Consider the following 16,865-nt stretch of genomic DNA (forward strand, 5'->3'; position numbering starts at 1 on the left):
GCAGGCACACTACAAGCTATAGAACTGGCAATTCTAGGAATTCATCCTCCTGAAGAAGGCCAAGTTGTGTATAAAAGATACATGTAAAGGATGCTCATTTTAGCATTATTTTTAACAATTCCCAGAGTTCAGCATGCCTCAGAATCTCCTGGAGGGATTGGTTAACAAAAGATTGCTGGGTCCCTCCCAGAATTTCTGATTCAGAGGTTTGGGGTGGGACTAGAGAATGTGCATGTTTAGTTTGGAGGTGATGTTGATTCCACTGCTCTGAGGAAAAGACTGAGAGCCAGTGATTTATGACATTATTCTATAAAATTTTATCATTGTACTTGTTTTTCCATGTCATAAAGCAAGTGGGATCTAAAAATACCACAATGGAACAGAGAGAAATCCCTGGCCTTGTTACAACCTGACAAACATGTTATTAGCCACATTTTTGATGGGGAGAAAGCTCTTTAGTCAACTGAATCATAAATTCTGATCTAACCTCAGCCCAGAAATGCTCAATAAGATTAACATGGAATCTGATCTGAAATAATAGGGTAGAAGAGAGTCTGACAGTTACTCTTGTGGATAAAATTGCAATATTACCAAATGTCTCACCTGGTCTTAGTGCATCTCCATGTCAGTACGTGTTTCCAAGGGGTGGAGAGAAGTAGTCCATCTCCATATCAATAGGTGATTACAAGGGGGGTGGGGAGTGAGGACACACCTGGACCAGAGAGGTTTGGTGGGGTCCTTTCTGCAAGCACGTCAAGAGAGACAGGGGCAAGAAGGAGCAGACAACTACTTGTGAGCAATAAATGGGTTTCCCCCACTTTATTTCTCCCTTTGATTGATTTGGGGTTGTAAGGTTATTTGCCCAGGGCTGGGAACATATTTTCCCTCTGGAGTTGCACCTCTAGGCAGAGATACATTCTTGTCTAAGGTTCTGACTCAACCCCTTTCCTTACACTCTGCAGGCTCTACTGCAGCCCTGGAGCCTATTACTAACTTTCAGGCATGGAATACTAGAAAAAGCAAAGTAGAAACTTTTCTAAGTTACTAACCATTTTTATACAAAGAAACCTGAATTTTCCTTAAATTGGCTTCCTGCCACAACTTTGAAGGTATTCCTTGTTTTCTTATAATACTTAATCTTTACTGCTGCCGTTATTTGGTTCTATTCTATCCCTGCAAGCTACACTGAAGCATAGAGTAATCTGTGGGGAAGAACCCTGGGTTTTGCCTCAGGTCTGAGTCATACACTTACATTATTTGCCCTGAAGTACTGAAATAATTCCTTAATTCATACCTCTACCATTGCTCCCTTAATGGTTTACAACCCCCATACCTCATCCCAATTTACTTTCCCAGCCTGATGTACCCCAGTCTCCCAATAGAAACCCTATGTTCCAGTTATTTAGAGCTATCTTGGGTTTCTCCAAATATGTACTGTACAGTCTACTCTTACTCTTGTATAGATGCTATTTCCTCTCTGTGAAACTTCTTTCCCACCTCATTAATCCCCTATGAATTCGAATCCATGCTTGACAGGTGGTACACCACTTCCTCCAGGAGGGCCTACTGTAGTTTGGACAGATGCTGCACCCTCCAATGGCACAACTTCCAATCGCTCCTGTACAACCATTATTTGTGAGGGCTCTTGTCCCCTATAATAGCATAAATTCCTCAAGGACAGAGGCCACATCATCCAGTTCAATTGAGTAGCACACCATCTGCTCAGCATGATGCTTTGTAGGAGGTTAGCATCATAGGAAATATGAGGAAGGTACACTCAGACATGGGCATAAAAAATGCAAACATTAGAAGAGGATTAAAGATGCTGGCATGAGAGGTGAGACAGAGGCTTCCTCCTAAAACCGCATATAATATGAAAATATAATTAATATAACTAATCCTGAAAAAGCAACAGGAAAGAGGGCTGCGACACACTGCATACACCTGGAGAAAAGAATAAACCTCACAGAACAGGGTAACGTACCAAAGCCATGGCCTGACTGGACCCAAGCACTTCCCCAACCCCAGCTCACCGGTGGGAGGAAGAGAAGCAGACTGGAGAGGGAGTGGAGTTCCTGGGACTCCTGAATACCTAAATCCAGAGATCTGCTCTGGGAGCACAAACCTACATTTCATGGTGCTTTCATGGTACTCTCGTGATTAGAGGGTTGTAAAGCTAAGACAGGCAGAATATCTGGAGAGACTGAGATTCCAGCTGCTTGTGGAAAGTGGGGATCCATATCTGGCTGCTCTGGGACAAAAGAAAGGCAGGCAGTCTGAGAGACTTTCTAACAGCAAGAGGGCTGCTAAAGGGGTGAGGACTGCACAGAGCTTTCTGCTCAGGAGAAAGAACAGGTAGACAAAATTGTCTGGGTGCACTCTGCCCAGCAGGTTGGTAACTTTCTCGATCTTCAGGCGCTCCAGCTCCCTGGCTGGCTACACAGCTCTAAGGATCCCCTCTGTGATACGCAGCCTAGTGCACCTTTCTCCCAGCCAGCCCCACCTGGCTTGCAAACTGGCAAACACTACCCTGTTGTTAGGCCAGACAGAGGGAAGCCTGGTCTACAGCAACTACAAATGCAAAGCATAGAGGCTTAGACCTGTGTGCTTGGCCCACTGGTTCTGGTAGTGGAGGCAGGCATAGCAGCTGGGAAGCAGGAAATAGCTCTTTCATCCCCCCAGGTACCAAACCACTGTGACCCCAGACATTGCTTCAGAAGCTGAGCAGCTGCAGAGAGTAGAGCCTCTGAGCACTAGAGGGTGCCATATACAAATATGAAATGCCAAAGAAACCTGGTTCAGAGTAAAATTATGAATACAACACCTGAGAAATATTCTAATGAAATCAACCTCATGAATCTTCCTGAAAGGGGTTTCAAAATAAAAATCATTAACATGCTCATAGAGGTACAGAAAAATATTCAAGAACTCAGGAATGAATTCCGGTTGGAGATCCAATCATTGGAGAGCACAATGGAGAGTATTAAAAGTAGATTAGATATGGTGGAGGACCAATAAATGGAACAGAAATTAGAGAAGAGGAATACAAAGAAGCTGAGGCACAGAGAGAAAAAAGGATCTCTAAGAATGAAAGAATATTGAGAAAACTGTGTGACCAATCCAAACAGAGCAATATTCACATTATAGGGGTACCAGAAGAAGAAGAAGAGAGAAAAAGGGATAGAAAGTGTCTTTAAGGAGGTAATTGCTGAAAACTTCCCCAATCTGGGGAGAGATAGTCTCTCAGGCCATGGAGGTGCACAGATCTCCCAACACAAGGGACCCAAGGAAGACAACACCAAGACATATAGTAATTAAAATAGCAGAGATCAAGGATAAGGAAAGACTATTAAAAGCAGCCAGAGAGAGAAATAAGATCACATACACAGGAAAGTCCATCAGGCTATCATCAGACTTCTCAGCAGAAACCTTACAGGCCAGAAGGGAGTGGCATGATGTATTTCATGAAATGAAGCAGAAAAGCCTGGAATCAAGAATACTTTATCTGGCAAGATTATCATTAAAATTTGAAGGAAAGATTAAACAATTTTCAGATAAGCAAAAGCTGAGAGAATTTACCTCCCACGAACCATCTCTACAGTGTATTTCGGGGGGACTGCTATAGATGGAAGTGTTCCTAAGGTTTAATAGCTGTCACCAGAAGTAATAAAACCACAGTAAAGAAAGTAGAACAGTTAATTACTAAGTAAATGCAAAATTAAATAAACTATCCCCAAATCAATCAAGGGATAGACAAAGAGCACAGAATATGATACCTAATAAGTAAAGAATGGAGGTGGAAGAAAAGGAGGGAAAAAAAAGAACCTTTAGGTGGTGTTTGTAATAGCATATTGAGTTAAGTTAGATTCTTAAATAGCAAGGAAGTTAACCTTGAACCTTTGGTAACCACAAATCTAAAGTCTGTAATGGCAATAAGTACATACCTATCGATAATCACCCTAAATGTAAATGGACTGAATGCACCAATCAAAAGACATAGAGCCACTGAATGGATAAAAAAACAAGACCCATCTACATGCTGCCTACAAGAGACTCACTTTAAACCCAAAGACATACACAGACTAAAAGAGAAGGGATGGATAAAGATATTTCATGCAACTAACAGAGAGAAAAAAGCAGGAGTTGCAGTACTTGTATCAGACGAAAGTTACAAGAGACAAAGAAGGACATTACATAATGATAAAGGGGTCAATCCAACAAGAAGATATAACCATTATAAATATCTATGCGCCCAACACAGGAGCACCTACATATGGGAAACAAATACTAAAGGGGAAATGAATGCAATGTATTCATTTTAGGAGATTTCAACACTCCACTCACTCTGAAGGACAGATCAACCAGACAGAAAATAAGTAAGGACACAGAGGCACAGAACAGCACATTAGAACAGTTGGTCCTAATGGACATCTACAGAAATATACACCCAAAAGCAGCAGAATACATATTTTTCTCAACTGCACATGGAACATTTTCAAGAACAGATCATATACTAGAGCACAAAAAGAGCCTCGGTCAATTCAAAAAGATTGAAATTGTACTAACCAGTTTCTCAGACCACAAAGGTATGAAACTAGAAATAAATTACACAAAGAAAATGAAAAATCCCACAAACACATGGAGGCTTCACAACATGCTCCTAAATAACCAATGGGTCAATGACAAATAAAAACAGAAATCGAGCAATATATGGAGACAAATGACAACAATGATTCAACACCATAAAATCTGTGTGATGCAGTGAAGGCTGTGTTAAGAGGAAAGTATACTGCAATACAGGCCTAACTCAGGAAAGAAGAACAATCCCATATGAGCAGTCTAAATTCACAATTAACGAAACTAGACAAAGAAGAACAAATGAGGCCCAAAGTCAGTAGATGGAGAGACATAATAAAGATAAGAGAAGAAATAAATAAAATCAAGAAGAATAAAACAATAGAAACAATCAATGAAAGCAAGAGCTGGTTCTTCAAGGAAATAAACAAAATAGATAAACCCCTAGCCAGACTTATCAAGAAAAAAAGAGAGTCTACACACATAAACAGAATCAGAAATGAGAAAGGAAAAATCACGATGGTCACCACAGAAATACAAAGAATTATTAGAGAATACTATGAAAAATTACATGCCAACAAACTGGAAAACCTAGAAGAAATGGACAACTATCTAGAAAAATATAACCTTCCAAGGCTGACCCAGAAAGAAACAGAAAATCTAAACAGACCAATTAGCAGCAATGAAATTGAATTAGTAATAAAAAAACTACATAAGAACAAAACCCCTGGACCAGATAGCTTCACCGCTGAATTTTATCAAACATTTAATGAAGAACTAATACCCATCCTCCTTAAAGTTTTCCAAAGAGTAGAAGAAGAGGGAATACTTCCAAACTCATTCTGTGAGGGCAGTATCACTCTAATACCAAAACCAGGCAAAGACACCACAAAAAAAGAAAACTACAGACCAATATCCCTAATGAACATAGAGGCAAAAATACTCAACAAAATATTAGCAAACCAAATTCAAAAATACATCAAAAAGATCATCCATCATAATCAAGTTGGATTTATTCCAGGGATGCAAGCATGTTACAGTATTTGAAAATCCATCAACATTATCCACCACATCAAGAAAAATAAGAACAAAAATCACATTATCATCTCCATACATGCTGAAAAAGCATTTGACAAAATTCAACATCCATTCATGATAAAAACCCTCAGCAAAATGGGTATAGAGAACAAGTACCTCAACATAATAAAGGCTATATATGACAAACCCACAACTACATTATACTTAACAGTGAGAAGCTGAAAGCTTTTCCTTTAAGATCGGGAACAAGACAAGGATGCCCACTCTCCCCATTTCTATTCAACACAGCACTGGAAGTCTTAGCCATGGCAGTCAGAAAACACAAAGAAATAAAAGGCATCCCAATTGGCAAGGAAGAAGTTAAACTGTCCCTGTTTGCAGATATCATGATATTGTACATAAAAAAACTAAAGAATCCACTCCAAAACTACTAAATCTAATATCTGAATTCAGCAACGTTGCAGATCACAAAATTAATACACAGAAATTTATACACTAATGATGAACTATCAGAAAGAGAAATCAGGAAAACAATTCCATTCAAAGTTGCATCAAAAAGAATAAAATACCTAGGAATAAACCTAACCAAGGAAGTGAAAGACCTATACTCTGAAAACTACAAGACACTCATGAGAGAAATTAAAGAAGATACCAATAAATGGAAACACATTCCTTGTTCATGGATAGGAAGAATTAATATTGTCAAAATAGCCATCCTGCCTGAAGTAATCTATAGATTTAATACAATTCCTATCAAAATCCAATGTCATTCTTCAATGAACTAGAGCAAATCGTTCTAAGATTCATATGGAACCACAAAAGACCCCGAATAGCCAAAGCAATCCTGTGAAGGGAGAATAAGGCTGGGGGCATTATTCTCCCCAATTTCAAGCTCTATTACAAAGCCACAGTAATCAAGACAATTTGGTACTGGCACAAGAACAGAACCATAGACCAATGGAACAGACTAGAGAGCCTTGATATAAACCCAAACATATATGGTCAATTAATATATGATAAAGGGGCCATGGACATACAATGGGGAAATGACAGCCTCTTCAACAACTGTTGTTGGAAAAACTGGACAGTTTCATGCAAGAGAATGAAATTAGATTACTGTTTAACCCCATACACAAATTAAACTTGAAATGGATCAAAGACCTGAATGTAAGTCATGAAACCATAAAACTCTTAAAAGACAACAAAGGTAAAATCTCCTCAATATAAGCATGAGCAACTTCTTCCTGAATGCATCTCCTCGAGCCGGGGAAACAAAAGCAAAAATGAACACATGGGACTACATCAAACTAAAAAGTTTCTCTATGGCAAAGGACACTATCAACCGAACAAAAATGCATCCTACAGTATGGGAGAATATATTTGTAAATGACATATCTGACAAGGGTTTAACATCCAAAATATATAAAGAACTCACATGCCTCAACACCCAAAAAGCAAATAAACCAATTAAAAAATGGACTGAGAATCTGAACAGACATTTCTCCAAAGAAGAAATTCAGATGGCCAACAGGCACATGAAAAGATGCTCCACATTGCTAATTATCAGAGAAATGCAAATTAAAACCACAATGAGATACCACCTAACACCAGTTAGGCTGGCCAACATTGAAAAGATAGGAACAACAAATGCTGACAAGTATGCAGAGAAAGGGTAATCCTCCTACACTGCTGGTGGGAATGTAAGCTAGTTCAACCACTGTGAAAAGCAATATGGAGGTTCCTCAAAAAACTAAAAAAGAAATACCGTTTGGCCCAGGAATCCCACTCTTTGGAATTTATCCAAAGAATACAACTTCTCAGACTCAAAAAAGACATATGCACTCTTATGTTTATTGCAGTACTACTTACAACAGCCAAGATATGGAAGCAACCTAAGTGTCCATCAGTAGATGAATGGATAAAGAAGAGGTGGTACATATACACAATGCAATACTATTCAGCCATAAGAAACAAACAAATCCTACCATTTGCAACTACATGGATGGAGCTAGGGGACATTATGCTCAGTGAAATAAGCCAGGCAGAGAAAGACAAGTGCCAAATGATTTCCCTCATTTGTGGAGTATGACAACGAAGCAAAACTGAAGGAACAAAATAGCAGCAGACACACAGACTCCAAGAAGAGAGTAGTGGTTACCAAAGGGGAGGGGGTGTGGGAGGGCTGTTGGGGAGGGAGGAGATGGGGATTGAGGGATATTATGTTTAGTACACATGGTGTGGGGGGGTCATGTAGAAAACAGTGTAGCACAGAGAAGGCAAACAGTGAATCTGTGGCATCTTACTACACTGATGGACAATGACTGCATTAGGGTACAGGTGGGGACTTGATAATATGAGTAAATGTAGTAACCACATTGTTTTTTCATGTGAAACCTTCATAAGAGTGTATATCAATAATACCTTAATAAAAAATTTTTTAAATTGCAAACTTCCTCTCAAATGAATGACTGGATGTCCTTACACAATGAATGACTGCGATTCAAACTCATGATATGAACCCTGAAGTAGAACTATATGGTACTTCCAAAACCAGGTTTTGAATAATAGGTGAGTAAAGCAAGTGTCTCCTACTTTGAGGTGCAGTCGCACTCTGGCCAGAAAGAATCTCCAACAATTTTCTCTGGAGTCCACCATGTTCAGTCCACGAACTTCATTACGAATTCCAGAAATTATCTTGTCTGCATCTTCATCACTGAACAGATCTGGGATTTCTCCTGCTCCAAAAGGAATGAATACAATTACTTAAAGACTGTCACAATTTAAATTTTAGGTATGATTTTTTAATGCTTGAAATGCTGCATAATACAAAGTTCAGCTTAAATGATAAAGACTTTGAAACAAGAAATGCCATTTTTCCTTTTTTTTTTCATTTACAAGACACATAACACATTGAAGACAAGCTATGATAAACACAGCCACTAAACTCTACATGTAGGAATAACATTTACTTCACTGGAAGCCCTTCCAAGGCACTGCACATCCATAAGTTGAGAAAGCAGTGCACCTTAAATTAGTTAGGTTTATAGGTTTCTCCCCAAAGACTGGCCCAGCAAACATCTCAAAGACAAATTATCTCTCTTTAAAGTTCACTGAAACTACAGATAATTTGTCATCGGGGAAGATCTTTCAAGAAATGTGTTGGTTTAATCACCTGACGCCAGCAAGTCATTAATCAGCACAAGAAAGCTCTCATCTAGAACCTGGGCGTCTGTCAGCAGGAACACAGTGGGCATGTTCTTGGCTCCAGTTCTGATGTACAAATTGGCAAGATCTTCCTGCAAGGAAAGGAGGCCATCAGTCATGTTTTGATAAAATGCTGATGCAACATTGGGAGTATATGTGCAAGTGCTGGGAAGAACTGAGTAACTATAATGCGAGAGCTGCATGCTGTACTTTCCCTCTGCTTACAAATTCTTTCCTTTCAGTAACCCTGTGATAGGGGCAAATGGCATGATATCATCTCCATTTCTGGCATATTAATGATGAGCATCATGTTTGTGGCTTAATGGAGCATAGGGATGAAACAGGCTGTTGATGAACAACTCCCTCCTAATAAAGTGAAAATGAATTCAGTAACACCTTTGTCAAATAGCACAATAAAAGGAAGTTTCTGCTCATTTCAATAGTTGTCTATTTTGTTGAAAACAGTTTTTGTTTGGTTATTTATTTAGTTTTGTTTAGGAATACTGAAAGCATGTGATTTGATTTTTTTTATTTAAAATAACACTTGCTACAAACTTTAAGACCTATCTTAAAGGTACTGTTGTGATTAATAAGCAAAATTTTTAAAATATATGAGAGAGAGGTGATCCAAGGTGGCAACACTGGAAGATGTGAACCCACCTCCCGTCATGGACACCCCAAATCCATAGCTACATATGGAATAATTCCTGCTGAAAAAGAACTGAAAACCAGCTGAAAATTCCCTCCACAATAAGAGATAAAAGGACCACATCAAGATGGGTAGAAGAGGCAGAGATGGAGTCTGTTCCTAAAGAGTGAGGGTTTGTGCCTCACATTAGACATTCAAACCCTTGGGACCTACACTGGGAAGTGAGGTAACCAAAATGTCTGGCTTTGGAAATCAATGGGCTTACATTCAGGGACCTGGTAGAATGTGAGATCAGAGATACTTCTTTCTTGCATACAGACTCAGTTGCCCTGGGACCCAAGGCAAAGGCAGCAGTTTGAGAGGGGACTAGATAATGTGTGAAGCAGATTCAGTTGCCAATATAAAAGTATCTGCCAAAACGGCAGGAATCAGTTGGGGCTTTGGCATGGAGGTGCTAGCAAGTGCCATGTTTGCCCTTTCCCTCTACCTTGCTATAGGTGGGCAAGCATTGACACAACCTCAATAAAGCCATGGGCATGCCCAATCCTCAGCACTCTTCCCCTGCCTTGCTAAAGCCATGGATGTGCCCTACAGACAGCTCTCTCCCACAGCTTCACTACAGCTAGTGAGTGAGCACAGTCTAAACAGAGGGTGCCCCCTGATAGCCCAGCCCTGGTGGCCAGAGAGGCTTGCATCTCTGCACTCCATGGGACTATAACAAAGGGAACAGCAGTTCTAGGAAGGCTACTACACCAGGCAGCAGAATGAAATACACTGCCAGTCTACCTGTGAAAAGGTTCAACTATTTCTTCTGGACCTGCAACCTGAGAGACAGATTTGCCATATATCTAGAAGCTACAGAGGCACTCTCAAAGAATGTAGGCAGGGAGACACCATTTTTGAGCCCTATATTGGCTCTCCACAGCTTGCTACTATGTCCCAGAACTCAAACACTCATCTGAAGCCTTGACTTTTAAAACTGTCACCCAGAAGACACCTCCAGATCTCCTGGTCTGGAGGTTGTCAGGGTTTACAATTGCAGTCCCATAGGACTATATGTATTTGCATACTAAAGGTTCTGCCCAAGGATCTGACTTCCAATGGGTGCTGACTGAGATCTCTCCCTTTGGAACACTGGCAAGTCTTAGCACACCCTCAATAACTGGGATCCAACAAGAATAAAGTAGGCTGCTTAGACAATCTCAAAGGTCTAAGAAGAAAAAGTTGGAGAATAAAATTCTCCCTATTCTTTCAAAACTGAGAGAGGTACCTGTTTCATCTAATACATAGAAACAAACATAGAGTCAAAAAAAATGAGGAAACAGAGGAATATGTTCCAATTGAAAGAACAACAAAAACCTCAAAACGACCTTAATGAAATGGAGAAAAATAGTTAAATATAGTGAGAATTTCAACAGAGATAGAATGTATAAGTACCAAACAAGCCACAGAGCTGAAAAATACAATCACTGAACTAAAAAATATGCTAGAGGAGTTCAACGGCTGACTAGAGGGAGAAGAAGAACAGATCAGTGAACTGGAAGACAAGGCAGTAGAACTCACCCAAACAGAGCAGCAAAAAGAAAAAAATAATTTTAAAAAATGAAGACAGCTCAAGGGACCTATGGAATAACATCAAGCAGAATAACACTGGCATTACAGAGATCCCAGAAGGAGAAGAGAGAGAGAGAAAAAGGAGCAGAAAACTTATTGGAAGAAATAATGGCTGCAAAGTTACCTAACATGAATGAGAGAAAGAACATATCTAGGTCCAGGAAGCACAGGGAGTTCCAAATCAGTTGAAAACAAAGAAATTCACAATAAGACACATTATAATAAAATGTCAAAAATTAAAGATAAAGAGAGAATCTTATAAGCAGCAAGAGAAAAACAACTCATTATGTATAAGGGAACCCCCAGAAGACTATCAGCTGATTTTTGGGCAAAAAACTTTGCAGGCTAGAAAGGAGTGGCATGATACATTCAAAGTGCTAGAAAGAAAAGCCTTTCAAACAAGAATACTCTATCCAGCAAGGCTATCATTCAGATTTGAATGAAAGATAAGGAGTTTTCCAGGTAAGCAAAAGCTAAAGGAGTTCATCACCAATTATCTGGCCTAATAAAAAATTAAAGGGGATTATTTAATGTGAAAAGAAAAGGCACTAAATAATAACAAGAAAACATATAAAAATAAGAATCACACTGGTAAAGACAAATGTATAGTAAAGGAGTGGAATAGCCACTTAAAAAGCTAGTATGAAAGCTAAAGACAAAAGTAGTAAAAATTAACTAGATGACAATAATTAGTTAAGGGATATAAAAAAATGTAAAGAATGACATCAAAACATAAAATACAGGGGGAGCAAAAAATGTTGTTTTTTTGTAGGATGCATTCAAATTCAAGTTGCTATTAACTTAAAATAGACTGTAACATATAAACATTGTTTTATGTGAATCTAATGATAACCAAAAAGCAAAAATTTATAGTAGATATACAAAAGATAATGAGAAAGGAATCTAAACACTAAAGAAAGGCATCAAGCTACAAGGGAAGAATACCAAAGGATGAGGGAGGAACAGACTAACTACAAAAACAGCCAGAAGACAATAAAATGGCATTAAGTGAACACTTATAAAAAATTACTTTAACTGTAAATGGACTAAATTCTCCAATCAAAAGACAGAGTGGCTGAATTGATAAAAAAAAAAACAGGAGTTATCTATATGTTGCCTAAAAGAGACTCACTTCAGATCTAAGAGCACACACAGATGGAAAGGATGGAAAAAGATATTCCACTCAAATGGAAATGAAAAGACAATTGGTGTAGCTATACTCATATCAGACAAAATAGGCTTTAAAACAAAGACTGTAAGAGAAGATAAAGAAGGGCATTATATAATGATAAAGGGGTCAATCCAAGAAGATGTTATAACATTTGTAAATACTTATGCATCCAACATAGATTACCTAATTAGAGGTAATAGATACTTAACCAACATAGGTTACCTAATTCAATGTTCGAACACTTAAAGATTTAAAGCAAATATTAACAGACATAAAGGGAAAAATTGACAGCAATATAGTAATACTATGGGACTTTGATACTCCATTACATCAATGGATCAATCAATAAGGGAACATTGGCCTTAAACAGTATATTAAATCAGATGAACTTGATATATATAGAACATTCCATCCCTAAGCAACAGAATACACATTCTTCTCAAGTGTACATAGATAATTCTTTGGGCTGAATAACATTTTAGGTCACAAAACTAGTCTCAGTAAATTAAAAAAACTGAAATAATATTACAAACAATGGTATGAAACTAGAAACAATTACAAGAAGAAAACTGGAAAAGCTATAAGATCATTATAAGAGAGAGGTTCATAAGACAGGCCTACCTGAGGAGTCAAGAAAAATTTCAAACAATCTAACTACAGCTAAAGAAACTAGAAAAAGAAGAACAAAGGAAGCCCAAAGTTAGTAGAAATAACAGAGATAAGAATGGAAATAAATGAAATAGAGACTAAAACAGCAATAGAAAAGATCACTGAAACTAAGAGTGGGTTCTTTGTATAAACAAAATGGATAAACATTTAACTAGACTCACCAAAAAGTAAAGAGAGAAGGCTCAAATAAAAACAGAAATAAAAGAATCATAACTGACACAACAGAAATACAAAGGGTCATAAGAGACTCCTATGAGCAATTATTTTATCAACAAATTGGACAATCTAGAAGAAATGGATAAATTCCTAGAACATATAATCCTCCAAAACTGAATCATGAAAAAACAGAAAATCTGAATAGACCAATTACTAGTAAGGAGATTGAATCAGTAATGAAAAACCTCTCCACAAACAAAAGTTGTAACTAGATGGCTTCATTGGTGAATTCTACCAAACATTCAAAGAGTTAAACATCCTTCTCAAACTCTCCCAAGAAAGAGAGGGGGGAATGCTTTCAAGCTCATTTTACAAGGCCAGAATTGCCCTGATACCAAAGCCAAACAAAGATGCCACAAGATAAGAAAATTATAGGTCAATATCCCTGATGATCACAGATGTAAAAATCCTCAACAAAATATTAGAAAAACAAATTTAGCAGTACACAAGGATCACACACCATGACCAAGTGAGATTTATTCCAGAGATGCAAGGATAGTTCAACATCCACAAATCAATTGATGTGATATGCCACATTAACATAATGAAAGATAAAAATCATATGATGATCTCAATAGATGTAGAAAAATCATGTTATAAAATTCAACATCCATTTATGATGAAAACTTTCAACAAAATGGGTATTTAAGGAATTTACCTCAACATGATAAAAGCCATATATGATGTGCCCACAGCTCACATCATACTCAATGGCAAAGAGCTGAAAGTTTTCTTTCTAAGATCAGGAACATGACAAGGATTCCTGCTCTCACTTTTATTCAACATAGTAGTGAGAGTCCTAGTCACTGCAATTAGGCAAGAAAAATAAAAAAAAGGCATGCAAATGAAAAGAAAGAAGTAAAACTGTCACTGTTTGCAGATAACGTGATACTATATACAGAAAATCCCAAATACTCCACCAAAATAGTGTGAGAATATATGAATTCAGTAAAGTTGCAGGATATAAAAATAATATACACATATCAGTTGCATTTCTATACACTAATAACAAACTATGAGAAACAGAAATAAGAAAACAATCCCATTTATAATTGCATAAAAAAGAATACCTATGAATAAATATAACCAAGGAGTTGAAAGACCTATACACTGAAAATTATAATACATTGATGAAAAAAATTGAAGAAGAGACAAATAAGTGGAAAGATATTTCATGTTCATGGATTGGAAGAATTAGTATTATTAAAATGTCCATACAATCCACAGCAATCTATAGATAGAATACATTCAAAATTGTATTGGCATTTTTCATGGAACCAGAATTTTAAAATGTGTGTGGAATCACAAAAGACTTCAAATAGCTAAAGCAGTGTAGAGAAAGGAAAAGCCAGAGGTAGCATGCTCCCTTCCTTTCAAACTATAGTACAAAGCTATAGTAACCAAAACAGTATTGGCATAAAAACAGACACAGTGATCAATGGATAAGAATAGAGAACCTAGGAAGAAACCTGTGCATATATGGTCAATTAATTTATGACAAAAGAGCCAAGAATCTACAATGGAGAAAAGACAATCTCTTAAATAAATGGTGTTGGGACAATTGGACAGCCACATGTGAAAGAATGAAATTAGACTACTACCTTACACTATACACGAATTAACTCACTGGTCTAAAGGCTTGAATGTAAGACTCCTAGAAGACACATAGGGGTAAATTTGACATTGGTCTTGGCATTGAGTTTTTGGATCTGACTCCAAAAGCAAAAATAAACAAATGAGATTATATCAAACTAAAAGCTTCTTCTCAGCAAAGGAAACTACCTAGCAAAATGAAAGGACAACCGGCAGATTGAGAGAAAATATTTACAAGTAATATGCCCAATAAGGGGTAAATAACCAAAATATATAAAGAACTTAAACATCTCAATAGCAAACAAAAAATCCAAATTAAAAATGGCAGAGGATCTAAAGAGACATTTTTCCAAACAAGACATACAAATGACCAAAGGCACATGAAAACATGTTCAGCATCACCAATTATTAGAGAAATCCAAATCAAAACCACAATGCAGTAACACTTCACACTTTTTAGAACGGCTATTATCAAAAAGGCAAGAAGTAGGTGTTGGAGAAGATGTGGAAAAAAGTGAACTCCTGTGCACTGTTTGGTAGGAATATAAATTGGTGCAGCCACTATGGAAAACAAGATGGAGTTTCCTCAAAAAATTAAAAATAGAAATACCATATGATCAAGCTATTCCACTTCTGGGTATTTATCCAATGAAAATGAAAACACTAACTCAAAAAGAAATATGTATCTGTACCCCTGTGTTCATTGCAATAGTATTTACAATAGCTTAGACAGAGAAACAACCAAGTGTCCCCTGATTGAGGATAAAAAAGATGTGATATGTGATAAACACACACACACACACACACACACACACACACACACACACAGGAATACAACTCAGCCATAAAAATGAAGGAAATCTGGCCATTTGCAGTAATATGCATGGACCTTCAGGGTATTATGCTAAGTGAAATAAGACAGAAAGAAAGACAATACCATATGATTTCACTTATACGTATGTGGAATCTAAAAACTAAACAAATGAACAAACAAAACAGAACCATACTCACAGATACAAACAACAGATTGATGGCTATCGGAAGGGTAAAGGGGTTGGGGAACTGGAGAAATGGGTGATGGGCGTCAAATGTACGGTAACAGATGGAAACTAGACTTACTGTGGTAATCACCCTGTAGGATATACAAACATTGAATTAATATGTACATCTGAACTGTTATATACCAATTATATCTCAATTTTTAAAAAGGTTAAATATATAGTTATAATATAACAGAGCAGGTTCCACTCCTAGGTAATATATCTAAGAGAAATGGAAACACATGTCCAACCAGAAACTTGCATGCACATGTTCATAGCAGCATTATTCATAAAAGCCAAGAAGAGAAAACAACCCAAATGCCCATCAACTGATAAATGAATAAGCAATATGTGATATATCATACAATTAAAAATGAGTCAGCCATAAAAAGGCTGAAGTACTGATGCATGCACAACATGCTTGACCCTTGGAAGCATTATGGTAAGTGAAAGAAGCCAGATATAAAAGGTAACGTATTGTATGATTCCATTTATATGCAATGTCTGGAATAGGCAAATCCACAGAGACATCAAGTAGATTAATAGTGGCCTGGGGATGAGGGGTGGGAATGGGAGTGATTACAAATGGGTACAAGGTTCCTTTCTGGAGCCATGGAAATATACTAAAATTAGATTGGCATAACAGTTGCACAATAATATAAACTTAGTAAAAATCATTGGAAAAAAATGAAAAAATAGACACATGAGAGTTTCTAGAACGTATTCCCATTGCATTTTACTTTCATAATATCCTCACTTCTTATCTGAAGTGGAAGAAATCTATTTGTACTTGTAAAGGCAGTTATCTTTTTTTTTTCTTCCATCATACAGGAATACTAATAGTGTTGAGTTTCAGGTGTGATCAATGCAAAGGAAAAACATGTTTGTGTGAGCAAGTATTCAATGAAATATTTTCTGAGCCAGGTCTACAGGCTTATACACCCATAACAAATTTACTATTGCTAATTTGACCATGAAGGAGAAACAATGAAAGGTAACTAAATCCTCTGAAGAGTTTCCCTCTTCTTACATGTCTGGGGAGGCCTTGGCCAAATCTGAGAATCAGAGCTGACATGGGTGTTCTCCCAGCTTACAC

The 16,865-nt window shown here is 37.4% G+C and overlaps 1 protein-coding gene across 1 annotated transcript in view; it reads right to left on the reverse strand.

Annotated features, from left to right (window-relative positions):
- The window catches only part of DNAH11 (dynein axonemal heavy chain 11), a 337,006-nt gene that overhangs the window by 136,133 nt on the left and 184,008 nt on the right, over positions 1 to 16,865 (reverse strand). Inside the window, exons 53-54 of the mRNA XM_073238711.1 lie at positions 8,786 to 8,909; positions 8,206 to 8,348 (exon numbers count right to left, since the gene is read on the reverse strand). Coding sequence (XP_073094812.1) covers positions 8,206 to 8,348; positions 8,786 to 8,909 — 267 coding nt within the window. The remainder of the gene's footprint in view (positions 1 to 8,205; positions 8,349 to 8,785; positions 8,910 to 16,865) is intronic.

The sequence above is a fragment of the Manis javanica genome, chromosome 6 (assembly GCF_040802235.1).
Source record: "Manis javanica isolate MJ-LG chromosome 6, MJ_LKY, whole genome shotgun sequence".
Taxonomy (NCBI): domain Eukaryota; kingdom Metazoa; phylum Chordata; class Mammalia; order Pholidota; family Manidae; genus Manis; species Manis javanica.